At 46.4% G+C, this 19325-nt stretch overlaps 2 protein-coding genes across 2 annotated transcripts; both read left to right on the top strand.

Annotated features, from left to right (window-relative positions):
- Positions 1-1798: 1798 nt before the first annotated feature.
- On the top strand, positions 1799-12040 carry cnmd (chondromodulin). The gene is made up of 9 exons (XM_053440332.1): positions 1799-1908; positions 2210-2235; positions 9077-9141; positions 9310-9447; positions 9834-9974; positions 10102-10215; positions 10317-10470; positions 11058-11251; positions 11810-12040. The coding sequence occupies exons 1-9, from the start codon at positions 1799-1801 to the stop codon at positions 12038-12040; spliced, it is 1173 nt and encodes a 390-aa protein (XP_053296307.1).
- si:ch211-199f5.1 (protocadherin-8) lies at positions 4372-7611 on the top strand. Its single transcript, XM_053440169.1, has 3 exons — positions 4372-6837; positions 6952-7150; positions 7298-7611. The coding sequence occupies exons 1-3, from the start codon at positions 4372-4374 to the stop codon at positions 7609-7611; spliced, it is 2979 nt and encodes a 992-aa protein (XP_053296144.1).
- Positions 12041-19325: the final 7285 nt, after the last annotated feature.

Genomic DNA, 19325 nt, shown 5'->3' with positions numbered 1-19325 from the left:
CTTTCTCCTCTTCTCATACATTTTCCATTTGCCACTCGCTTCCTTCACTCTCTTGGAGAATCTGTTTGAGGCTGTGAATAATACGCCCGTAACTTTCATGAAAATGGCAACACTCTGCACAATTATACTGCATTAATCACAAGAAACACCATCCCGATTTTTCATAAGCGTCACGAAGCTGTCTTTTCTAAGATTGATGAGAGTGATAGTTGGTTGATTTCACTGTAAGAAGAAACTATTTTGACGGAAATACCCCCAAAAAGATATGAAATGAAATACAATATGAATATGAAATCTAGCTTGGATTGCAAGCCTGGGATTCAGAGTTAAGTCTTTCAGGAGAAGCGACCTTGAGCTCATCTATTAGAATATATATATTTTAGTTTTGAGGGGGGGGGGATATCACCCTCTGCTCTCTGTCTTATTATCATCTCTAGCTGTTGATGTGAAAGTCATATAAAAAAAAAAAAAAGCTTGAACCCCCGGCAGGTCTTAATGAGCGGAAAATCCACTGATGTGAAAAGAAACCCCCCCCAAAAAAACTCCACTATCACATTTCAGACCATCAAACAACACACTTACATGTAATATGCAAATCGAGCCACAACAAACCGTGAAATGTGCACAACGCAATGAAAATACAACCATCTGCTGAAGAACCCCCGCGCAAACCATAAACAACCATTTACTTATCATAAATTGACATAAACTCCTCCGCGTCCCAGTTCAAAAAACTAATGCTGCATTGTGGTGTAATAATCCATCCATCAGCGCAGCCATTTGACCCGGTTTAATGTAATCCAAAGAGAGTCGCCCACACTGAATCTATGATCACCTTTGTTCTCATTAGAGGAGAAGTCTGCCCACGTAATGTGCCTCGGAATTGAGCGGAAAGAGGAAACATCTGTTTGGAAACATGTTTAATGAACCGTCCTCGGTGGTTCCAACGCTTCCCCCCCCCCCCCCCGTGCCGCAGTGAAGGTGCGTTACGACGCCGCTCCGACACATCTGGATTCAAACTGATGGGAAACGCTCGCTTCGTATAAATTTGATGTGACATCGTAAATTGTTGTCTTAGTTTACGTTCACGGCCTCGGGAGACGGTTAGCTATCAACTTCCCCGGACTTTTTCCTCCAGCACTGCCCCGAGGTCACGTTTTGCAGTTGGAAGTTGTGTCTTCACAACTATCGACTGGTCATTTAATGAGGTGCAGACATGGCACAGTTGGGCAGATGGGTGAAAACTTGTTGTCTGTTGCATGTGGAAATGAGATCAGTGACATTGAACCAAAACAACTGCAAACTATAACACCAAAACAATTCAACTGCTTTGTAAAACGAGCTGTAAACCTGCGTGTGTGGGAGGAGCCGTTAGCTCGGACTGTGTTGATGCTGTTTGCAGCTTTTCTTTGTGAAACTGTAAAAGTGACCGTTCACCCGTTTATTCAAAGTTCAGAGAATCAGTCGTGGTTGTAGAGAACGTGCTGTTGTCTGTGATCAATGATGTCACTTATGTTGCTCGCTGTTTATTCCAAATTGTCTCACTATGGAACATATCACATGTCCCATTTGCACGAAATCTGACACTGCACTTTAGAGCCCTTGACTATACACATCTCAAGTGTTAATGTGATAAGATGAACAGTTCTAGAGATTGACGTTCCACACAGACAGGAGCATTTCTGGCATTATTAGATAGAAGAGTAGATTAATATTTTTCGGACATTTCACTTGAATGAAAGTACTGTACCATCCCCATATTAATAACACATAGGATTAGGGATGGGGACCCTGAACTATGAAGTGGCTGAACTCCAGGAATATTGACAAATCTGAAACCCCTGCAAACTGTAACACAACCTCACTGCAGCCTCCAGGATTTCAGTCGGGCCCCGGATGCTTTTCAGAGTGAGTCCGATGAGTATTTACATGGTTAGTTCTGTATTATTGTTTCTGTGCTGTAGACACAGCTCCCTGTGGACTAATCAATTCATGAGAGCAAAACACGCCCCTCTATTCCAACAGCTCTCCTCAGCTCTGATGGAGAAGTTCATATTAAGAGGTAAATTGTTTGCAGATTCCTCTTAAGGTACTGGCTGAAAGAACATTCATACACAGAGATTTCCAGCAGAACAAAGAGGTGCAAAAAAAAAGCATAATTATTTTGTAGAAGAATATTCACTCAGTCAAATCTTATAAGCTTCAGTAGAGGTTTGACAGAACATCTGAAAAGAAGTAAGTGAAGGGCACGCACACTCAGTTTTTGGAAAGTAAATAAGATAAAAATAAAACAGGGAATTAGCTTCTCACAGGTTTGAAACTGTTTAAACTGTGCACACACATAAACAAATACTAGAAAATCGGGGGAATATGTCGCTTCAGTCAGTATTCCTGCAACACTAGTGGCAGGCGACTGTGCTACTGTTGACTGTACAGATGTGACAATACAAACACACTGCAGTATTATTCTAATTCATATTATTATTATAGTTAGGCAACATATTTGCACATAGTGGCATGCACAGGCCTGCATTGTGTATTGTGGAACGTTTTAGGTCCTCTTCCCCATATAACCACTGTTGGGAACACCTCCTTGTAAGTGTGTGTGTCTGTTGAAAGTCATAGAATCATATGCTGACCTACCTCTGATGTTTAATTTGTGTTGCTCCACATATGTGAAGATGGATCGATCAGACGATTTGTTTTACACTTGGTTTCTCAGAATAAACGGGGTCCAGTGCTTCCAATCTAACAAATCCCAGCAGAGACATTGACTCCACCAGTTACACAGACTGTGGTGTTTATGTCCAACCTTTGACATGCATGGTTCACTACACAGCCAAAAGTCAGTGGACACCTGAACAAAGTGTGCCAACAGCTCATTTAATGGTTTTGGGGACATGTCATTCCAAAGGTATTGGAGTAAACAATCTGTCTCCAACACACTCAGCCTCACAGGAAGGGATAGTTTACAGGACTGGGGATACTACATGCAGAGGTTTTCTCTTGCAGAGGTTGGTGAGGTCGGGCGCTGATATCAGGTGATAGGGTCACCTCACTGTCAGGATTCCAGATCCACTCAGTGCTACAGGGCGGAGATGATAGCTTATCCACATATCTCTTCCAGAACATACTCTTCTCAGAAATCCTTCCTCACAGACTATTGTCATGTTGAAAAGGGAAAAGTCTCTTCCCCAAACTATTTTCAGAATTACTGCTCAAACATGATCTACAGTTATCCTCTAAAAACGTATAATAGCGGGAAATTGGGACCTGAAACTCAAACTTCAAGAAAGTACTGCATATGTGGACACCATAGTCTACATTGGTGGGGCCATATGGAGATTTCCATCATCGTGTTAATCCATGCATTAAAGGGTGGAGGAAATAAATGGTAATATCACAGAGCGCCGACTGCAAGTTGAATTTAAAGGTATTTGGAATTCATAACAGCTGGGAGTCAGGCTGTTCCTTCACAGTGGGGTGGTGTGTGTGTGTGTGAGTGTGTGTGTGTGTGTGGGGGGGGGGGGGGGGTGTTATTTAAACCCCGCAGATAAAAATGTATTACTTTTCAATATGTTTCCCATGAATCAGGGGGACATGGAGTTGGGGTCTGAACTTGAATTTGGGAAGATAAACAATCTCTTGATGTCTAAATTGAGAGAATGCGTCTCTTCAAAATCTCTTCTGATACATTTCTCATCTGCTCTTACCAGGTTAAACAATTTAATTGGTGGATACAGACATGTTCTTTCTGTTCCTGGGGATAAAACCACGTGAAACAGTCTGCTGTCGTTATATCAAGAGATTGATCCAGCATCACTTCAGAGCGAGCAGAAGATAATTAAGCTGTTCCCAAATGAGCAGCTCTCCAAAAACAACCGAGACGCTCTCGCGAGTGCACGCACGCGTACACATGCACACCTACTCTTGCACTTGCACGCTCGACAGACAATAACCTAAACATCAAAAGAAAGAAAGGGGAGCTTTGCTAAATAAAACCATCACTCGGTAATGGCTGTGGCGAGACGATAAAGAGCGCAGGGACTATCTCCGAGCGGTGCCATATCTCTCTGCGCCTTTTTCATATTTTAGCAACTTTCTTCAAAAAAACAGGCTTATAGCTCTTTTTTCGCAAGAGGGTATTTTTAATTCTAAAGTGAGGGATTGGCCACACTCGGTCTCATTAGCATGAGGAGCCGTATAAACCCCCGCCGCGGCAGAATTGGGAGCTGTGTCGGGAGGCGAGGCAACAAGCGTGTCTGACTGGCTGCGCGCAAAAGGAGCGAGTAACTTTCACTTTCAGCACATCTCAGTTGGTACAGGCGGGGGCTGCATGGAGAGCCAGAGGTCTCGTCGGCTGCGCACACAATGAGGCTGCCCACCGAGGGGGACATCACCGCGAAGATGATGCGGGGGAGATTTACAACTTATTGGTACCGGTGGATTATTATGTTTTCCGTCCATCAGTTTTTATTCGCCTCGGTGGCACAGAGCGACGGGAATACTATTCGATACCAGACCAACGAGGAGGACGCGCCGGGCACGGTGATTGGAAACCTGGCCAAGGACATGTCCTTGAGTCCGTCTCACTCCTCCAAGACCAATTTTAGGATGATGAAACAATTCAACGACTCGTTCATCAGGGTGCGGGAGAGCGACGGGCAGCTCACCGTCGTGGAGCGCATCGACCGGGAGAGGATGTGCAGACACACTCCACAGTGCCTCATCACTTTTGACGTGGTGAATTTCTCCAAAGAGCGCTACAAATTGATCCACGTCGAGGTGGAGGTGAGGGACATCAACGACAACTCTCCGGAGTTCCCGAGCCGGGAGTCCATAGTGGAGATCTCGGAGAACGCCGCGGTGGGGTCCCGGGTCCCTCTGGACCCAGCCGCGGACGCAGACGTCGGGTCAAACTACATCCAAAGCTACCAGATCTCCGTCAACAGTCACTTCACCATTGACGTGCTCCTGAGAGCGGATGGGGTTAAATATGCGGAATTGGTGCTAATGAAGGAGCTAGACAGGGAGACTCAGGCGTCATACACCGTGGAGCTGGTGGCCACAGACGGCGGGAACCCACACAGATCAGGGTCAACAAAGATCACCGTCAGAGTGACGGACTTTAACGACAATAGCCCCGTTTTTGACCAGAACAGCTTCTCGGTGAGTTTGCCCGAGGACGCACCGGTTGGCACAGTCATCCTGAGCCTGAACGCGGTGGACGCGGACGAGGGTTCGAACGGGGAGGTGGTGTACCGGTTCGGGAAACAGGTCCCCCGCGAGATCCGAGAACTTTTCCACGTGGATAGTACGTCGGGCCGCCTGACGCTCAGGAGCCCCGTGGATTTCGAGGACAAACGCACGTACGAGCTGGACGTGCAGGCGACCGACCTGGGATCCAACCCGACCCCCTCCGTGTGCAAAATCATCATTCACGTCACCGACGTCAATGACAATGCCCCAGAGATCAGCATCACCCCCATGACCTCCATCACCACGGGCATCGCGCACATCAGCGAGGCGGCGGAGCGGGACAGCCTGGTGGCGCTGATCAGCACCTTGGACAGGGACTCGGGTGTGAACAGCCAGGTCCACTGCACCTTGTTCGGCCACGACCACTTCAAGCTGCGCCAGGCGTACGAGGACAGCTACATGATCGTGACCGCGGCCGTCCTGGACCGGGAGAGGATCAGCGAGTACAACTTGACGGTCATGGCCGAGGACTTCGGGTCGCCCCCGCTGAGGAGGATCACCCAGTACACCATCCGGCTCACCGACGTGAACGACAACGCCCCTCACTTTGCGAAGGCTGTGTATGAAGTTTCCGTGGTGGAGAACAACGCCCCGGGCGCGTACATCACCACGGTGGAGGCCAGCGACGCGGATCTGGCCAACAATGGCAAAATCACATACAGGCTCGTGGACAGCGTCATCATGGGCTCCCCAGTGAACACCTTTGTGTCTCTGAACTCGGTGTCTGGCTCCATATACGCACTGAGGAGTTTTAATTATGAGGTGATGAAAGTGCTGGACGTGCACATCCAAGCCAGCGACGGGGGGTCACCCCAGCTGCAGAGCACAGCTGTCGTCCGGCTAAAGATAGTTGATCAAAATGACAACCAGCCCTCCATCATCTCGCCGCCGCTCTACAAAGGCTCTGCTGAGGTTTTCCTGCCCAAAGATGCACCTGCAGGTTATGTGGTAACCCAGATAAAGGCCACAGATGCCGATGAGGGCATAAACGCACAGCTGTCCTATAAAATCACAGAGGGGGGGCACCTGGGCTTCTCCATCAACAAGGAGACAGGGAAGGTGCACGTGAGCAGACAGCTGACATATGATCTCACAGACAATGTCAAAGTCACAGTGGCGGTCAGTGACAATGGATCCCCCGCGCTCACCTCCTCAGCCATTATACATCTGAGCTTTATAGAAGGGACCCTCCCGAGCTTGCCTTCCTTCGCCCCCAATGGTGGCGAGGAGCTCTTTGAATGGGACATGTCCATAGCCATAATTATTGTACTGGCAGGGAGCTGCTCTCTCCTCCTGCTGGCGATCGTTCTCATTACAACCATTTGCAGCCGCAGGAGAAAAGAGACGAGGGAGAGGGGGTGCGAGGAGAAGGAAGACATGCCCAACGTGGAGCAAGTGGAGAGCGGGCACATCGATTCAGTGATTGCCAGCCACAAAGGGAAAGTGTTTGATGCCCATCCATTTCCAGAGCAGCCGCAGTTGGCCAGCAGCAACCCGACAGACACAGGCTGCGAAGATGGCAGGCAGACAGCAGGCATCTTTGAGTCCAACAGCAGGGTGGCGGAGGGCAAATTAAAGGTACGTTGTAATTATTATTTCTTTCAGAGATATTTCACAGTTTGTCACAGTGTTGCTGTCGACTTTTTGCAGTTTGACTCATAAATCTTTGCAACTTTCTGTCTGTGCTAGCAGGGCTATTCTACGTTGCCGGGATATGGGAAGGAAACCGTCAGGCCCATAACAATATGGAAGGGCAATTCCTTCACAACAATCTCAGCAAGAGATCCTCACATCAGCGGCAAGGACAGTGGGAAAGGGGACAGCGACTTCAACGACAGCGACTCGGACCTGAGTGCAGACGTGCACAAGAAAGAGTCGCCGCCAATGAACAGTGAGTATCACAAAAGCACAATGAAATGCATTTAAAATAGGAATTCAGACGGAGCCAAATGAAAGTATGTGGAAGATTAAATCTAAGCCACACACTCAACGGATTACATCCCTTCGCATTCTGACTGATTTGCTGATATTCCCTCAGGTCTCTGGGCGTGCACGAGCGAGTGCAAAGTGCTGGGACACTCCGACCGCTGCTGGAGCCCCTCGGCCACCAGGCCCAACACCAGCCTGGCCTGCGCGCCGCACCTCTCCACGTTCTCCAAGACGGCTTCGCTCCCCCGGGACAGCAGGAGGGAGAACTACTACCCGGCCCACATGAACAAACCCACCGGGCTGCAGAGTGTGTACGAGAAGGTCCAACACCAGGAGTTTGATTACATCCTCGTTGGTCCGCAGACGCCGGCCAGAATACAGGAAGCGGACGAGATATCGATTCCGGAGTATGCAAACTCGTAAAAAAGAAAAAGAAAAAATGGAACTCTTTATACTGTACAGTACTTTTATCTTAACTGACTCTATGTTGGATTGTGGCAGTGTTTTGTAGTTTGTCATGTGTCCTTTGGCTCATGTAAGACTGTTCGTTTTCTCATGTGTAATATGCAAGATTTTGTACATTAATAATATATTTTTCATAATGATTCAGTGTAAAGACAAATTTTATTATGACTTTTCAAGAGCATGCATTATTATTATTTAAAGGGCATGACCTATATGGACACCGAGGCTGAATGGGGCCTTTCTCTCTGCAGTGGAAAACAATCAATATGAAGGATTACCATGTTTATGGGCGATTTTGTCACATTGTTACACAAATAAACGGCTTAAATTAAAGCTGGTTGTTTTGCTTTTCAACAACAGTTTAGTTATCTGGGCTCACACGGATTCAAATGTTATCGGCCTGTCTCGAGGAAACGCTCACAAAGGACACAGCCCTAACCTCAATTAGCCAAGTGAATGCATTTAATTTGCCTTAAAGGCTTACGAGCCACAGTAAATCAAATGGTGCCTCACAGCTAAATTGATAGCAAGCATAAGTCAATGTCATATTCAAGCTCGTGGTGCACAAGGCTGCTACTGTGTCGCCTCCATTTGCGTGCAAATACTACATTTCTGATCAAATGCTGTTACAATTACATATTTCAAAGGTCAAAGAATCCCGTCACCTTTTCTGATTGCCTGGCGGCTCCGCAATTATCCCAAAGAGACGCGGTTCAATCCGTTTCCAAGCAACAGCAGCGTTTGCACGTTTTAATGTGTTTTCTCTCAGTGTTTCTTCCTTTCATGTGATGACAAGGACCAAGTAACCTTGACCACAAAACTACAATTTCTCCCATTTTCAAATCAGGAACTACACGATTAAAGTTATTTCTATGTGTGTGTGTGTGTAAATATGTGTGATTTTGTAAATCAGTTACAGCACTGTAAGAATATGAAGACCAAAGAAGCCTCGGTTCTGCACATGAGTTTGATTACTGTTAGTCCACTGCTCATTACTGCTGAGACCTGTCACCAGCACAGGAAATCCTTATACTCCTTATTCATTTCTTGAAAGTCCTCATGATTGACGTTAAACTATTTGAGTTTAAAAAGGTAAAAAGTGTTAAAACACTTCTCAGGGTAGACAACAGTCTTTCACCCAACCGCTGGCGTCACTGCCTTTAAAACAAAATGCCAGCCGATCTGCGATGAGCCCTGGTTTGATCCAAAACTCTGGTGTTAGTTAAGTTCCACAGGATGGCTGCATCACCTCAGGCAACCTGCACCTACAGGTAACATTCAGACGAAGAATTTAGCTCAAAGAAATTATATCAACCGCACGTCATTCACACTCAGGCGTCACATAGTCCTCCCGTCGGATAGCCCGATTCTCCAAAGAGAGGTAACAGTACCAGAGAGGAGATTACAGAGGCCAGCATGGGAGAGTCTGTGGAGAAAGTCCTTAATACCCCTCATGGACACGGCTGTTTTGAACACTGCACTCCTCTGGTAAGACAGACCTACTGAACTTTTCTTTGTTTTAAATCCAAATGTAATTGGCATCCGTGACATGTTGCCAACTGTCAAATGTTGAGGCTTCCTGGGGTTTTAACTTTTATCCTGGATGCTGTTCGCTGGGTGTGATTTTCTTCCTTCTGCTCACTGGGGAACTTTAAGGGCCACAGCACATCCAGCCCCTGTGCTCCGGCCGGCCGCCTCCTGAGATGTGGAGCCGCGGTTCTCATCGTCGGTGCCGTGTTGCTGCTGTGTGCGTCCGTGGCTGCTCTCTACCTGTGGAAAGTCGGTGATAAAAATGTGAGTGGCGACCGAGGACTCATTTCATGGTACAGTAGCAGATATCGGAAAGGGAAAAGCCAGGATGTCATTGTTGGGAAATTGGCATAAGAGAACTTGTCTTTCACTCCATCCTGTAAGAATCATGTTTATCTGTGTCCTAATGAGCTCACCTACATTATAGTTCTGAGCCCCCCCCCCCCCCCGTGCTTCAATCAAATTTTCAGTTAGCTAATGTAGGATTTCTGTTGGAGAAGAAAAACATCAAAACCACAGAGCAGGGGAATAAGCTGTGTAAAGCACTTAGTTGTTTTTCTTCTGTATCTCACGTCTTTGTGTTTTCCTCAGTGAGATTTACATAACTCCACCAATCAGTCACTTTAACGTTCCACTGTGATTGCTGCCAGGTTTATAATGTTCGTTACAGCATGAACATCAATGGGGAGGTGAGGGAGGGCTCCGTGGAAATTGATTCCGACAACAACCTGGAGAGATTCAGAACCGGGAGCGGCGCCGGGGAAGCGGTGGAGATTCATGACTTTCAAATAGTGAGTGAGTTTTGTCCTTGTTCTCTCTTCACTGGGGTTTAGTTCGGGCCTGGATTTCTCCTGTGTGCTCGGCAAAAAATAAATAAATAGAAGCTGTCAGTGTAAACATCTCTGTGACTCGGTGCAGGGGATTACTGGAATTCGCTTCTTCGGAGGTGACAAGTGCTACATTAAATCTCAAATCAAAGCCAACCTCCCACACGTGGGAGCCGACAACAAAGAGACGCTAATGCTCGACCTGGTACGTACACAGCACTCCTCAAACGTGGCAAACCGGAGACATTTGGGGTCGCTGTCAAAACTGATTTCTATGATATTATCTGTTTTTTTTCCTCTTTGCAGATGGATGAATTAATGCCAGTGAGGTTTGACGAGGGGTTACTGGTTTGGGTCGCAGGAGACCAGCCGCTGACAGACACCAGTTTTCTGAGCAACAAGATTCTGGGTCTTTGTGGGGAACTTCCCATTTACTGGCTCCAACCTGCTTTCCCCAAAGGTCTTCTTCTCTTCATCTTTCGCTTTTTCTCCATTCATTCCATCCCACAGGTTGTATACTTGTGACACTAGATGGGGATGTACTGTGCATATCATGACAAAGGTAAAATTGCATAACCACTATAGAATTTTTTTATATCTGTATGTATGTTTTAAATGTGGACCCCACTAAAAGTAGCTTTGTCTTAGGGTAGAGCTAATGGGGATCCTTCTAAATAAACAAAAACAAACAAATAGAAAAACCATCCTGCTACCATGCATCACACATTTCCTCATAGTGTTGTCTCGGCTGCGATTTCCCTGCCTCTCGCTGACACAGCGTTGCCTGAGAAGTTTGTGAAACACCTGAACATCGCAAACATTATGAACTACATCTAGAGTCGTTACACCCAAAAGAAGGCAGCAGTCGTCTATTAAAAAAGAATGATCTTGAAAAATGCAAGAGCGCCTGATATCACTGCTGCTGATTGAATTATTCAGGACGCCTGAGACTCACCCAGCTATGTGGGATTGAGCTCTGAGGACATGCTGTATGTCGTCTTGTGGATGTTGACCCAATACTCTCGCCTCTCGTGGCCGCCGTAACAGATGGGGAAAGGAGAAAGAGAGACACGCAGCGAGCCAAGCGGCAGTTTAGCGTGGAGGAGTTGGAGGCGCCTGCTGAGGCGGGGGACCCGGTGAGTCACGCCGAGGTCGACGCCTCCAGAGTCGTGGCAGGAGACGAGGAGGAGGGGGCTCAGTCGGCGGCGGGGTCGGCGTACAATCCTGAAAACCCCTACCATGTGAGTAGCAAGTTCGTCAACAACCGCTGTTTGTGATAAACAAGACTCCGGAGCTGGTAAACTGATTAACTATCAAGAGGCACAAAAACGAGGCCTGAAGCAACCCCTGAAGTAACATTAATTTAAGAAGTTAAGTTTCTCGGTTTTGTCAACACTTTTTGCAGATGAATACATAAAATCCTCAAGGAGCCAGCCTTGTTAAAAATGCATTCTCACAGAAATAGAAGTGCACTGCCTGGAAATTTGCAAAACTGGATTCATTCCTCAGGTCAGCGGGGTGGGGGTTTCACCGGTGCTGCTGTTTGGGGAGGTGTCATATATGTAACTGTAATCACAGGTCACTGGGGGAAACAGCCGCCGCTCCAAGTTGACAAACTTCTGAACCAAAAATGAAAATTCCCACCGGTGATAAAAATTCATGTTGCCTGAAAGGGCCGGAGTCACGTGTTTTTAGAGGATAAGAAGTTTTTTTTTGAACATTTGAATTGCAAATGTGGGTTCAAGTTTTAAAAAAGAAAAAGACTGCTCTTCAAATTAACTTTGCTTCCAAAACTGCAGCGCAGCGGAGCGGCCGGAGAGGAGGCCGCCGTGACCTTTGACTCCTCCATGCTGGACCACCAGGGGATCTGCTGCTCGGCTTGCCAACGCAGCTACACTCACTGTCAGAGAATCTGCGAGCCCCTGCGTGGCCACTGGCCTTGGCCTTACCACTACAGAGGGTGCCAGGTAGCCTGCCGAGTCATCATGCCTTGTCGCTGGTGGGTGGCTCGCATCTTGGGTGTTGTGTGAGGAGAAACACGCCACATCTGTGAGGGAGCATGGCTTCTTTATTCTTCCTCCCAAAAGATGAAAAGAAATATCTCTGCATTCTCAGCTTTGATGCGGTTATTTATTTTCCCGGCTTTGACTGGAAATACCGTCAGAGCCTCACCTGTTACGTGAATGTATGATTGTCTGTGCTCTAATCCAGGCTGTGCAACACATCTCACACATAGATGTTACACATAAACAGGTGCTTTCTCTTTGTAGGCTCGCACGGCTGCTTTACATAGCTACAGTACAACCAGGACACATAAATGACATATTCCTATTTGCAGCAACACGCTCACAAATGATTCATTTTTTTTGTGCATCTTGTAATTCGCCGGCTTAATGCACTGTAGTGTGTTTAATGGAGGGTGTGGGACTGAGTCCAAGCGCTCGGCAGATCATGTACCTTTTCTGACTGAATAGGCTTCAATAAATTCTAATTACAGTATATGCTGGCTTTGATGTAGCTTATTTTGTGTGTGTGTGTGTGTGTGTGCGTATTTGTGTGCCTGTGTGTGTGTTTGTTGTTTAGGTGTTACTCAGGTTGTGGGGACCCTGAATCTGTTTACGCTCTCACATCATGGGGTTTTGTCTTTGCCACGGGTGGGGGGGGGGGGGGGGGGGGGGGGGGGAAGCAAGTCCCCTGCCTGCAGGACATGATTCGTTAAATGTCAAAGTAATAGGTTAATGGTTAGAAATGCATGTAGGTTAAGGTTGGATTAGGTCTCTAAGAAAATGTCCTCTGAAGTCATGAAGACCCAGTGTGTCTGCGTGTGTGTGTGTGTGTGTGAGAGAGAGAGTGTGTGTGTGTGTGTGTGCATCACATGTTGTTTCCATGGTTCCACAGGGTGCTTTTCTGATAAAACTGAAGTGACAGCAATGGTTGCCATAACTTACATTCACAGCTCAGAATCAGTTTGAGGGCAATGCAATTTGTGCACACTGTCATCTGCATTGATGTAATGTGAGATGAGTGTCACGGCAATGATGGAAAATATTTCCACAAAAGTGACATTTTTATTAAATAAATAAATCAATGGTGTGTTTTTTTTTCTCTCTGTGAAAAGAGGAGGAGGGACGATGCTTCCAAATAACAGGATCACAGACACGGGCTTTTTTCCTTTTTCAATTTTTTTGGTTCCTCGCACAGCTGCTATTGGGACTTGTGGCATAGCCATTCTGAAAAACCTCAAAATCAAAAGAAATCAGATTACTATCTCCAAAGCCATATGCCAACTTTCTAAATAATTGAAAGGACCCATGTTGCGATCAAGACGATTTCACAGGGGGAGATCCAGGCACATCAAATTACAACAGATGCGAAATTGCACCATATCTGCCACTAAAACCACATTGAAACACACAAAGAGATGCTTGTCTCTTTGCTTGGAGATCTTCCCTGGTTTTTTCATGGGGGTAGAGGTGCTTATCACATCGGCAGGGCTGATAAGGCGGCCTCTGTGCTTCCGTAGGCTATATAATATTAATCCCTCTCCCACGTCTGCAGATGCACTTAAAGGAAGGTGACAAGTATGACATATCCAGGACCTCCTGATGGCTCATGCTCTGGAGTGCAGCCGCTGAAAGAGCCCCAAGTACCCTCAAGTGATGTAAATTTGCAGGGGGAGTCCAATTTCCATCACAGCGCTGTCACTGCCATGGTCATTAAACTAAATCATCCCGCTGTGTGTCACACGGCTCCCATTTTAAAGTCCTCTCGATAATGGAGTTATACTTGGACTGCAGATTGGAGCACAACAGCGGCTGACCTAACAGCAGCCATGAGAGTTTTCCTACGCGTTCATTTGTGTGCAGAAACCGCAGGAACACAGTGTATATGTGCTCAGGAGAAACCTAGGAAGGATTTATTAATTGAGAAAGGTCTCGGCAGCTCGGTCGCACCGGTTTCACCTCAACAGGTCGGCTTCTGAAGTGAGCGACTGCAGCCGGGATCTAAACATGACGCGTTTGTGCGCCTGTTGCTGTCGGCGGTTTCCTCGGGTTTCACTCAGGATGCGTCGACGCGGCAGCGAAAGACAAAGAGCTCCGAGTCTACGCAAGAAGAAGAAGAAGAAGATGAGAAGCACAAAGCGAAAAGGGGGAAGAGAAAGAAAACACATCAACACAGGCAACAACTCAAAATGGCATTTAAACCGAGAAAAAACACATAGCTCAGAACAGCAGCAGTTTTGTTGTCCCGAGGCCCTGTCTCTAAAAAAAAAAACTTGTCTCCTTTTACAATTCCTCTCCTAAGAAGAGAAATGCACCCCCCCCCCCCCCCCCCCCCCCCCCCCCCCCCCCCGTCGAGCAGAAAAGACGAATGTGTCGGAGAGCAGCTTCAGCGGGTGAGACAGTGGAGCCTTTTTGTTTGTCTCCCCTCTGGAGCCAAGCTTACCCTGGGAGCCCTGCAGGCCAGGGAACAAACGGGGCTTTGTGAGCACTGACCCACTGTGCCCAGCAGCCAGACTGCAAACCTCCACTCCTGCGCTAATAGCAAACCACAGATGAGTCGTCCGCAGCGGGGGGAGCTTTCTCGCATCCACCTGCGCTTTCATCATTTGCCCATCAAAACAAGCAAAGGCAGGCAGGGAGCTCTGGTGCTCTGGTGACCACTGAATCAAAAGCTTTTTCCGCCAACATCCCCACGGCACAAACACTTTGAGAGCAGAACGCTTCCGGGATGCCGTAGCTGCTGGTTTATCTCGTGTAGCACGGATTTTGGGCTAATCAAGCCCGTGCACTGGCTGGAGCTCCCCATGAATACGTCAACAGACCTGTCATACATTTGCCTGTAGTTGCCCAAGAGGCATTAGAAGTGTGAATAGGAGTGTGAAGTGAACCACTCTAGTAAACGTGTCCTACATTTGATTGCGTGTTTTCCATTACATGCCGACATGACTGAAATAAACAGTAGTGACAGTCCATTTTGCACCTTAACCAGAACACAGAAACCCTTTTAGGCAAGCTCATTATGTTTTTCTGCAAGAGAGCACTGCAGTACATTTATAGATGCTGGCGTTGGGGAAAAACCTGTTTTGCACCGGCAGTAGCAAGCCGGGCACAGAGTATTTGTCTTTTCTCCCGACTGGTCAGAAATAACATGGCGGGATGGAAAAAAACGGGGGGGGAGACGGTTCGGTACAAGGCTTAAATGATTTTTAATCCCACGGTTGAGTGACCACTCACAGCTCTGCCCAGCAGTCTGACTCTGCCTGCCGTTTGCAGGTCCCTCGGAAATGTCTTTGCCATCGGCTCGAGTGTCCGCTTCACTCTCTCCCTCTCCCTCCTGTTTAGCATGCAAGCTCCGAATGGCCATTAATTAAATGCCTGCTGGTATTGTATAAAGATCTCTGTTGTGTTTATTTCATTGAGCTGAAACTGTGAATAGTCCACACACCTACTCGCACTCAGTGAATTGCACTTCCTATGTAACGGAGCACTATGGCCATCCTCCTGGGAGACTCAATTAGTCTGTGCACACTGCAGGGATTTCTTTATATTGCACTTGGTTGCATGGTGTCCTTTTTTTGTCTCGGGCTGTATGTGTGACAGTGGTGGAGGCATCCGACCTGCAGTGGATGACAAGAGTTCCTCACCGGAGGTGGGCAGTTATCTTTTACTACACAGCAGGCACGAGCTCTCTGCAAGGACACCGCATAATCAACAACATAAATCATCCCACCTCACCCACATCATTCTCCTCTGCCTGTTAGTGGAGTTTAATTTGAAAAGGAACGCCAATGGGATCAATGTTAAAAGATTTTCCCGACAAAATATGGCATTTGAGAGAAGAAAAAAAAAGTTCACTCATCCTGGGACGAACCCCAGAAACGTACACATCCTCCGGTGGAGTGCTTTAAAATGAGCTATAGATAGCTCAGAGCGGAATCGAATCAAGACTTCACATCGACACACAGCGAGAGAGAGAGAGAAGAGAGGAAAGAAAAAAAACATCATCTCCTCCACAAAGCAATGTCAAGAGGCTTGCCACATGAAAGCAGAAGTTGTCCAAAGAGTAACAGGAAGTACTGACAAAGTTTATGAGGGAAAAGAAAAAAAAAGTAGTGTGTTTTTAATCCTCAGCAGCACATGCAACAATGAGGGAGCCCGAGTGCTTAGATATGCCACCCCGGGGGCAGGCTCTATACTTAAGGCTTACAACAGCCTCATTATCTCCCTCAACTCACATCAGATCCTAGCAGCAGTTTGTCACAGGCAGGCTCCTCTCTGCCAGTAGGCATCAGACCAATCCTTCTGCAACACTACTGTACATAATTGCCATATGGACAGCATTTTGAGCCAGACTGAAGACTAAAAAGCCCTCCAGGCAGATTCCCCAGATAACTAAATGAATATTTTATCTCATTTCCATCTAATTTGCAGCACATTATTATACAGAAGTGAGTTTTTTAATTAATTGATAGAACAGATCAAACACAGGTTTACACTTTGATTTTTCGAGAGCTGTTATTTTGATAATTTGCATGACTCTTTTCGCATGCCAGGCTTTTTTAATCTCCCCCCGAATTTCAGCATCTCTATATAGAAACACTATAATAAAAACACACGGCGAATTAATAACTGTCAGCGCACATGAAATGCCTGTCTCGGTCGTGTGAGCAGCTCCGGCGAGAAGTTCTCTTACCTGCCACTCGACTGATTAATTAATTTCACACTGTTTAATTAAATCCACAGTCTGGGGAGTCTGGGCGGCACTGTGGGGAGCCCTATCCGAGCCGTGTGTGTACAGAGATTACTAAAGAAGGTCTCACCATCCGCTCGCCCACTAATGTTGACACTGACGTCACCCTCCACTGGTTACCGGAGCCGGATTGTGTCAATGTCACCCAGCAGTGGTGAGCTTTTACTGCTGGGGACATGATAGCCTTGCACCATTTGTTGATTATCTGCTGGCATTTACAGTAACAAAAGGACACCGGAGAGCGCTTGACTGCATGTGACACAATTTAATATTTGACAGAAGTGTCTTGTGAACTGTGTTGGTGCGATTCGTAAACCTTGGATTCGCCGTTAGAGATGTTTATCAGTACAAACACAAATAAAGGGCGTCTAAATTGCCATAAATGCAATAAGCTGCAGCGTAAATGTACATGTTCAACATGGTTGTAACTAGGGTTGCAAACGGGCGCAAAATGTCCGTTAAATTTCTGGAAACTCTCCGGAAACTTTCCATGGGAATATTAAACTTGGGAATTTTGGGAATTCTGAAAAAAGAAAAAAAATTACACAAATTAAACGCTGAGAAATAAAAACATAATTCAAAACTCTATTTTAAAGATGTATGTAATGCAGCACACGCTGCACGTTGAATTTCAACCCTGCACTGTGCATTTCTCCATCAAATGCACAGATAATTCCGAGCATGCTGCACACTACAGCAGGGCTATTGAGGCCTGCTGTAGTGTGCAGGACTAGTCAGGTAAGTTTCGATGATATTACTGGGAAAATATATAAACATGCTGATTGAGGATTGTTCATCTTCATTTAGCCTCTATTTATATCGCTGGCATTGTTTTAGTGTTTTTTCTCATCTTATTCTACAGAACAATGCCACGTGCACTATCTCATGTGTGGAGACATTTCACCCCAGCCAATGTAGAAGGAAAGGCTGTGTACATTTGCAAATACTGTGCAAAGACCTATGTTCAGAATGACACAAAGATGCTGAAGCATATAGTCAAGTGCCCAAAGTTTCCTCAGGGCTCAAATCAGCCTATGACAAAACAAAATGTTTATATTTATATCTTTATGACAAGGTAAATACAGTTAGTATAAATTACCCACACAATTTCCAGTTAATTCCCGTTAATTCCCGTTAATTCCTGTATATTCCAGTATTATCCCGTTAATTCCCATGGAAAATTTCCAACTTTGAATATTCCCGGAGTTTCGCAACCCTAGTTGTAGCCAACAGTCAGAGATGCTGTGTCAGTTAAGTCAGAGCAGAGATGTGTTCAAATGTGTAGCACAGAAAGCAGAATGCATTAAACATATCTTTGGCATCTCTAATCAAAAACAAACACATTTTGATTGTGTGGCTAAAATCAGCCTTTTACAGCACAACTTGAAAACAAGATGAAATTGAAATGCAATCCGATGTTTGTATTTTGACGAAGCAGTACTGCATGTATACCCACAGTAAAAATGAAAGGGATGATGTTGATCCCCGCCCCTCTAATACCTCACAATAACAAACCGAACCCTGACGCGAGCTGCCGTTCGCTCCGTTTAATGTTCACACATCGAGGAAAGCAGAGCTAATCGATTAGGGGGGAAAAGACGAAGCCCTGCTGGTCTGATGTGATGTGACGTGGAACCATGATTTCCTTGTGCTCTCTATTTGATGTGCCAAGAGCGATTAGGGCAACAAACACCCCCCCCCCCCCCCCCCAATGAGACGACGTGAAGAAGTCATCATACAAAACAGAATTTACATTTTTATAAGCGTGGTTGAATTTTAAATATAAAAATCAAGGAGAAGTTTCAAGCGTGTGTTTCTGTCTTATTTCTAACTGAAAAACAAGGAGCAGTTTCTGTTAACGAGGGTTTAAATAAGGCTTCTCCTCTGTTTACACTGCACGTGCTTGACAATAATGGAACACGACAAAGGTTGAATATGAGCAACATACAAGAGTTAACTGGAAACTTTAATTAGCTTTAGCAAATGTCACTGTCATCATTGCACCTCTTCCACAAACACCACGAGGAGTCAGACGCTTTTATTCAGACGAGCTGTTGAATCTTTACACACCGTCGAGAGTTGTTTTCTCCTCTCAGACGAGAGGAACTTTTCACCATCACTCCAGCACACGGCATCAAGGCAGGTTTGTGAACTGATGCAGCATAAGCTGGAGGAGCAGCCCCCCTATTTGTGCTTGCCTTGTCCTGTGACAGGGAGACCTATCAGGTGCTCATCTCTGCCAACCGCCCCCCCCCCCCCCTCCTTACAACCCGCCTCCTCCCATCGCTGTCTCCTCCTGACCTCATTCTGTCATCTTCGTTTTCCTTCTTCCCCACTCTCAGGTCTTTTATAAAGTGTCTCCATGCATTACACATTTAACAATGCATTAAAAATAGGCCACCATCAATCAGTCACTCAGCAGCGGGGAGACGGGGATCTACTTGTGGCACCAATTTGATATGATTCTCGAGGTTCAAGCACGAGACGGGAAACGCTATAAACTCCTGGGCTGCTTCCTATGGGGCGGGGGGGGGGGGGGGGGGGAACTTAACAGAGAGGAAA

Source organism: Pleuronectes platessa, chromosome 14, assembly GCF_947347685.1.
Source record: "Pleuronectes platessa chromosome 14, fPlePla1.1, whole genome shotgun sequence".
In the NCBI taxonomy this organism is placed as follows: Eukaryota; Metazoa; Chordata; class Actinopteri; order Pleuronectiformes; family Pleuronectidae; genus Pleuronectes; species Pleuronectes platessa.
The sequence above is the reverse complement of the archived record's forward strand: the minus strand, read 5'-3'. Positions and strand labels throughout refer to the sequence as shown.

Coding starts and splice junctions, on each gene's coding strand:
- cnmd (XM_053440332.1), top strand. CDS start 1,799: ATGAAGTGGCTGAACTCCAGGAATATTGACAAATCTGAAACCCCTGCA. Junction 9,142..9,309: donor TTGAACACTGCACTCCTCTG/GTAAGACAGACC, acceptor GGGAACTTTAAG/GGCCACAGCACATCCAGCCC. Junction 10,216..10,316: donor AGACGCTAATGCTCGACCTG/GTACGTACACAG, acceptor TCCTCTTTGCAG/ATGGATGAATTAATGCCAGT.
- si:ch211-199f5.1 (XM_053440169.1), top strand. CDS start 4,372: ATGAGGCTGCCCACCGAGGGGGACATCACCGCGAAGATGATGCGGGGG. Junction 6,838..6,951: donor TGGCGGAGGGCAAATTAAAG/GTACGTTGTAAT, acceptor CTGTGCTAGCAG/GGCTATTCTACGTTGCCGGG. Junction 7,151..7,297: donor AGAGTCGCCGCCAATGAACA/GTGAGTATCACA, acceptor ATATTCCCTCAG/GTCTCTGGGCGTGCACGAGC.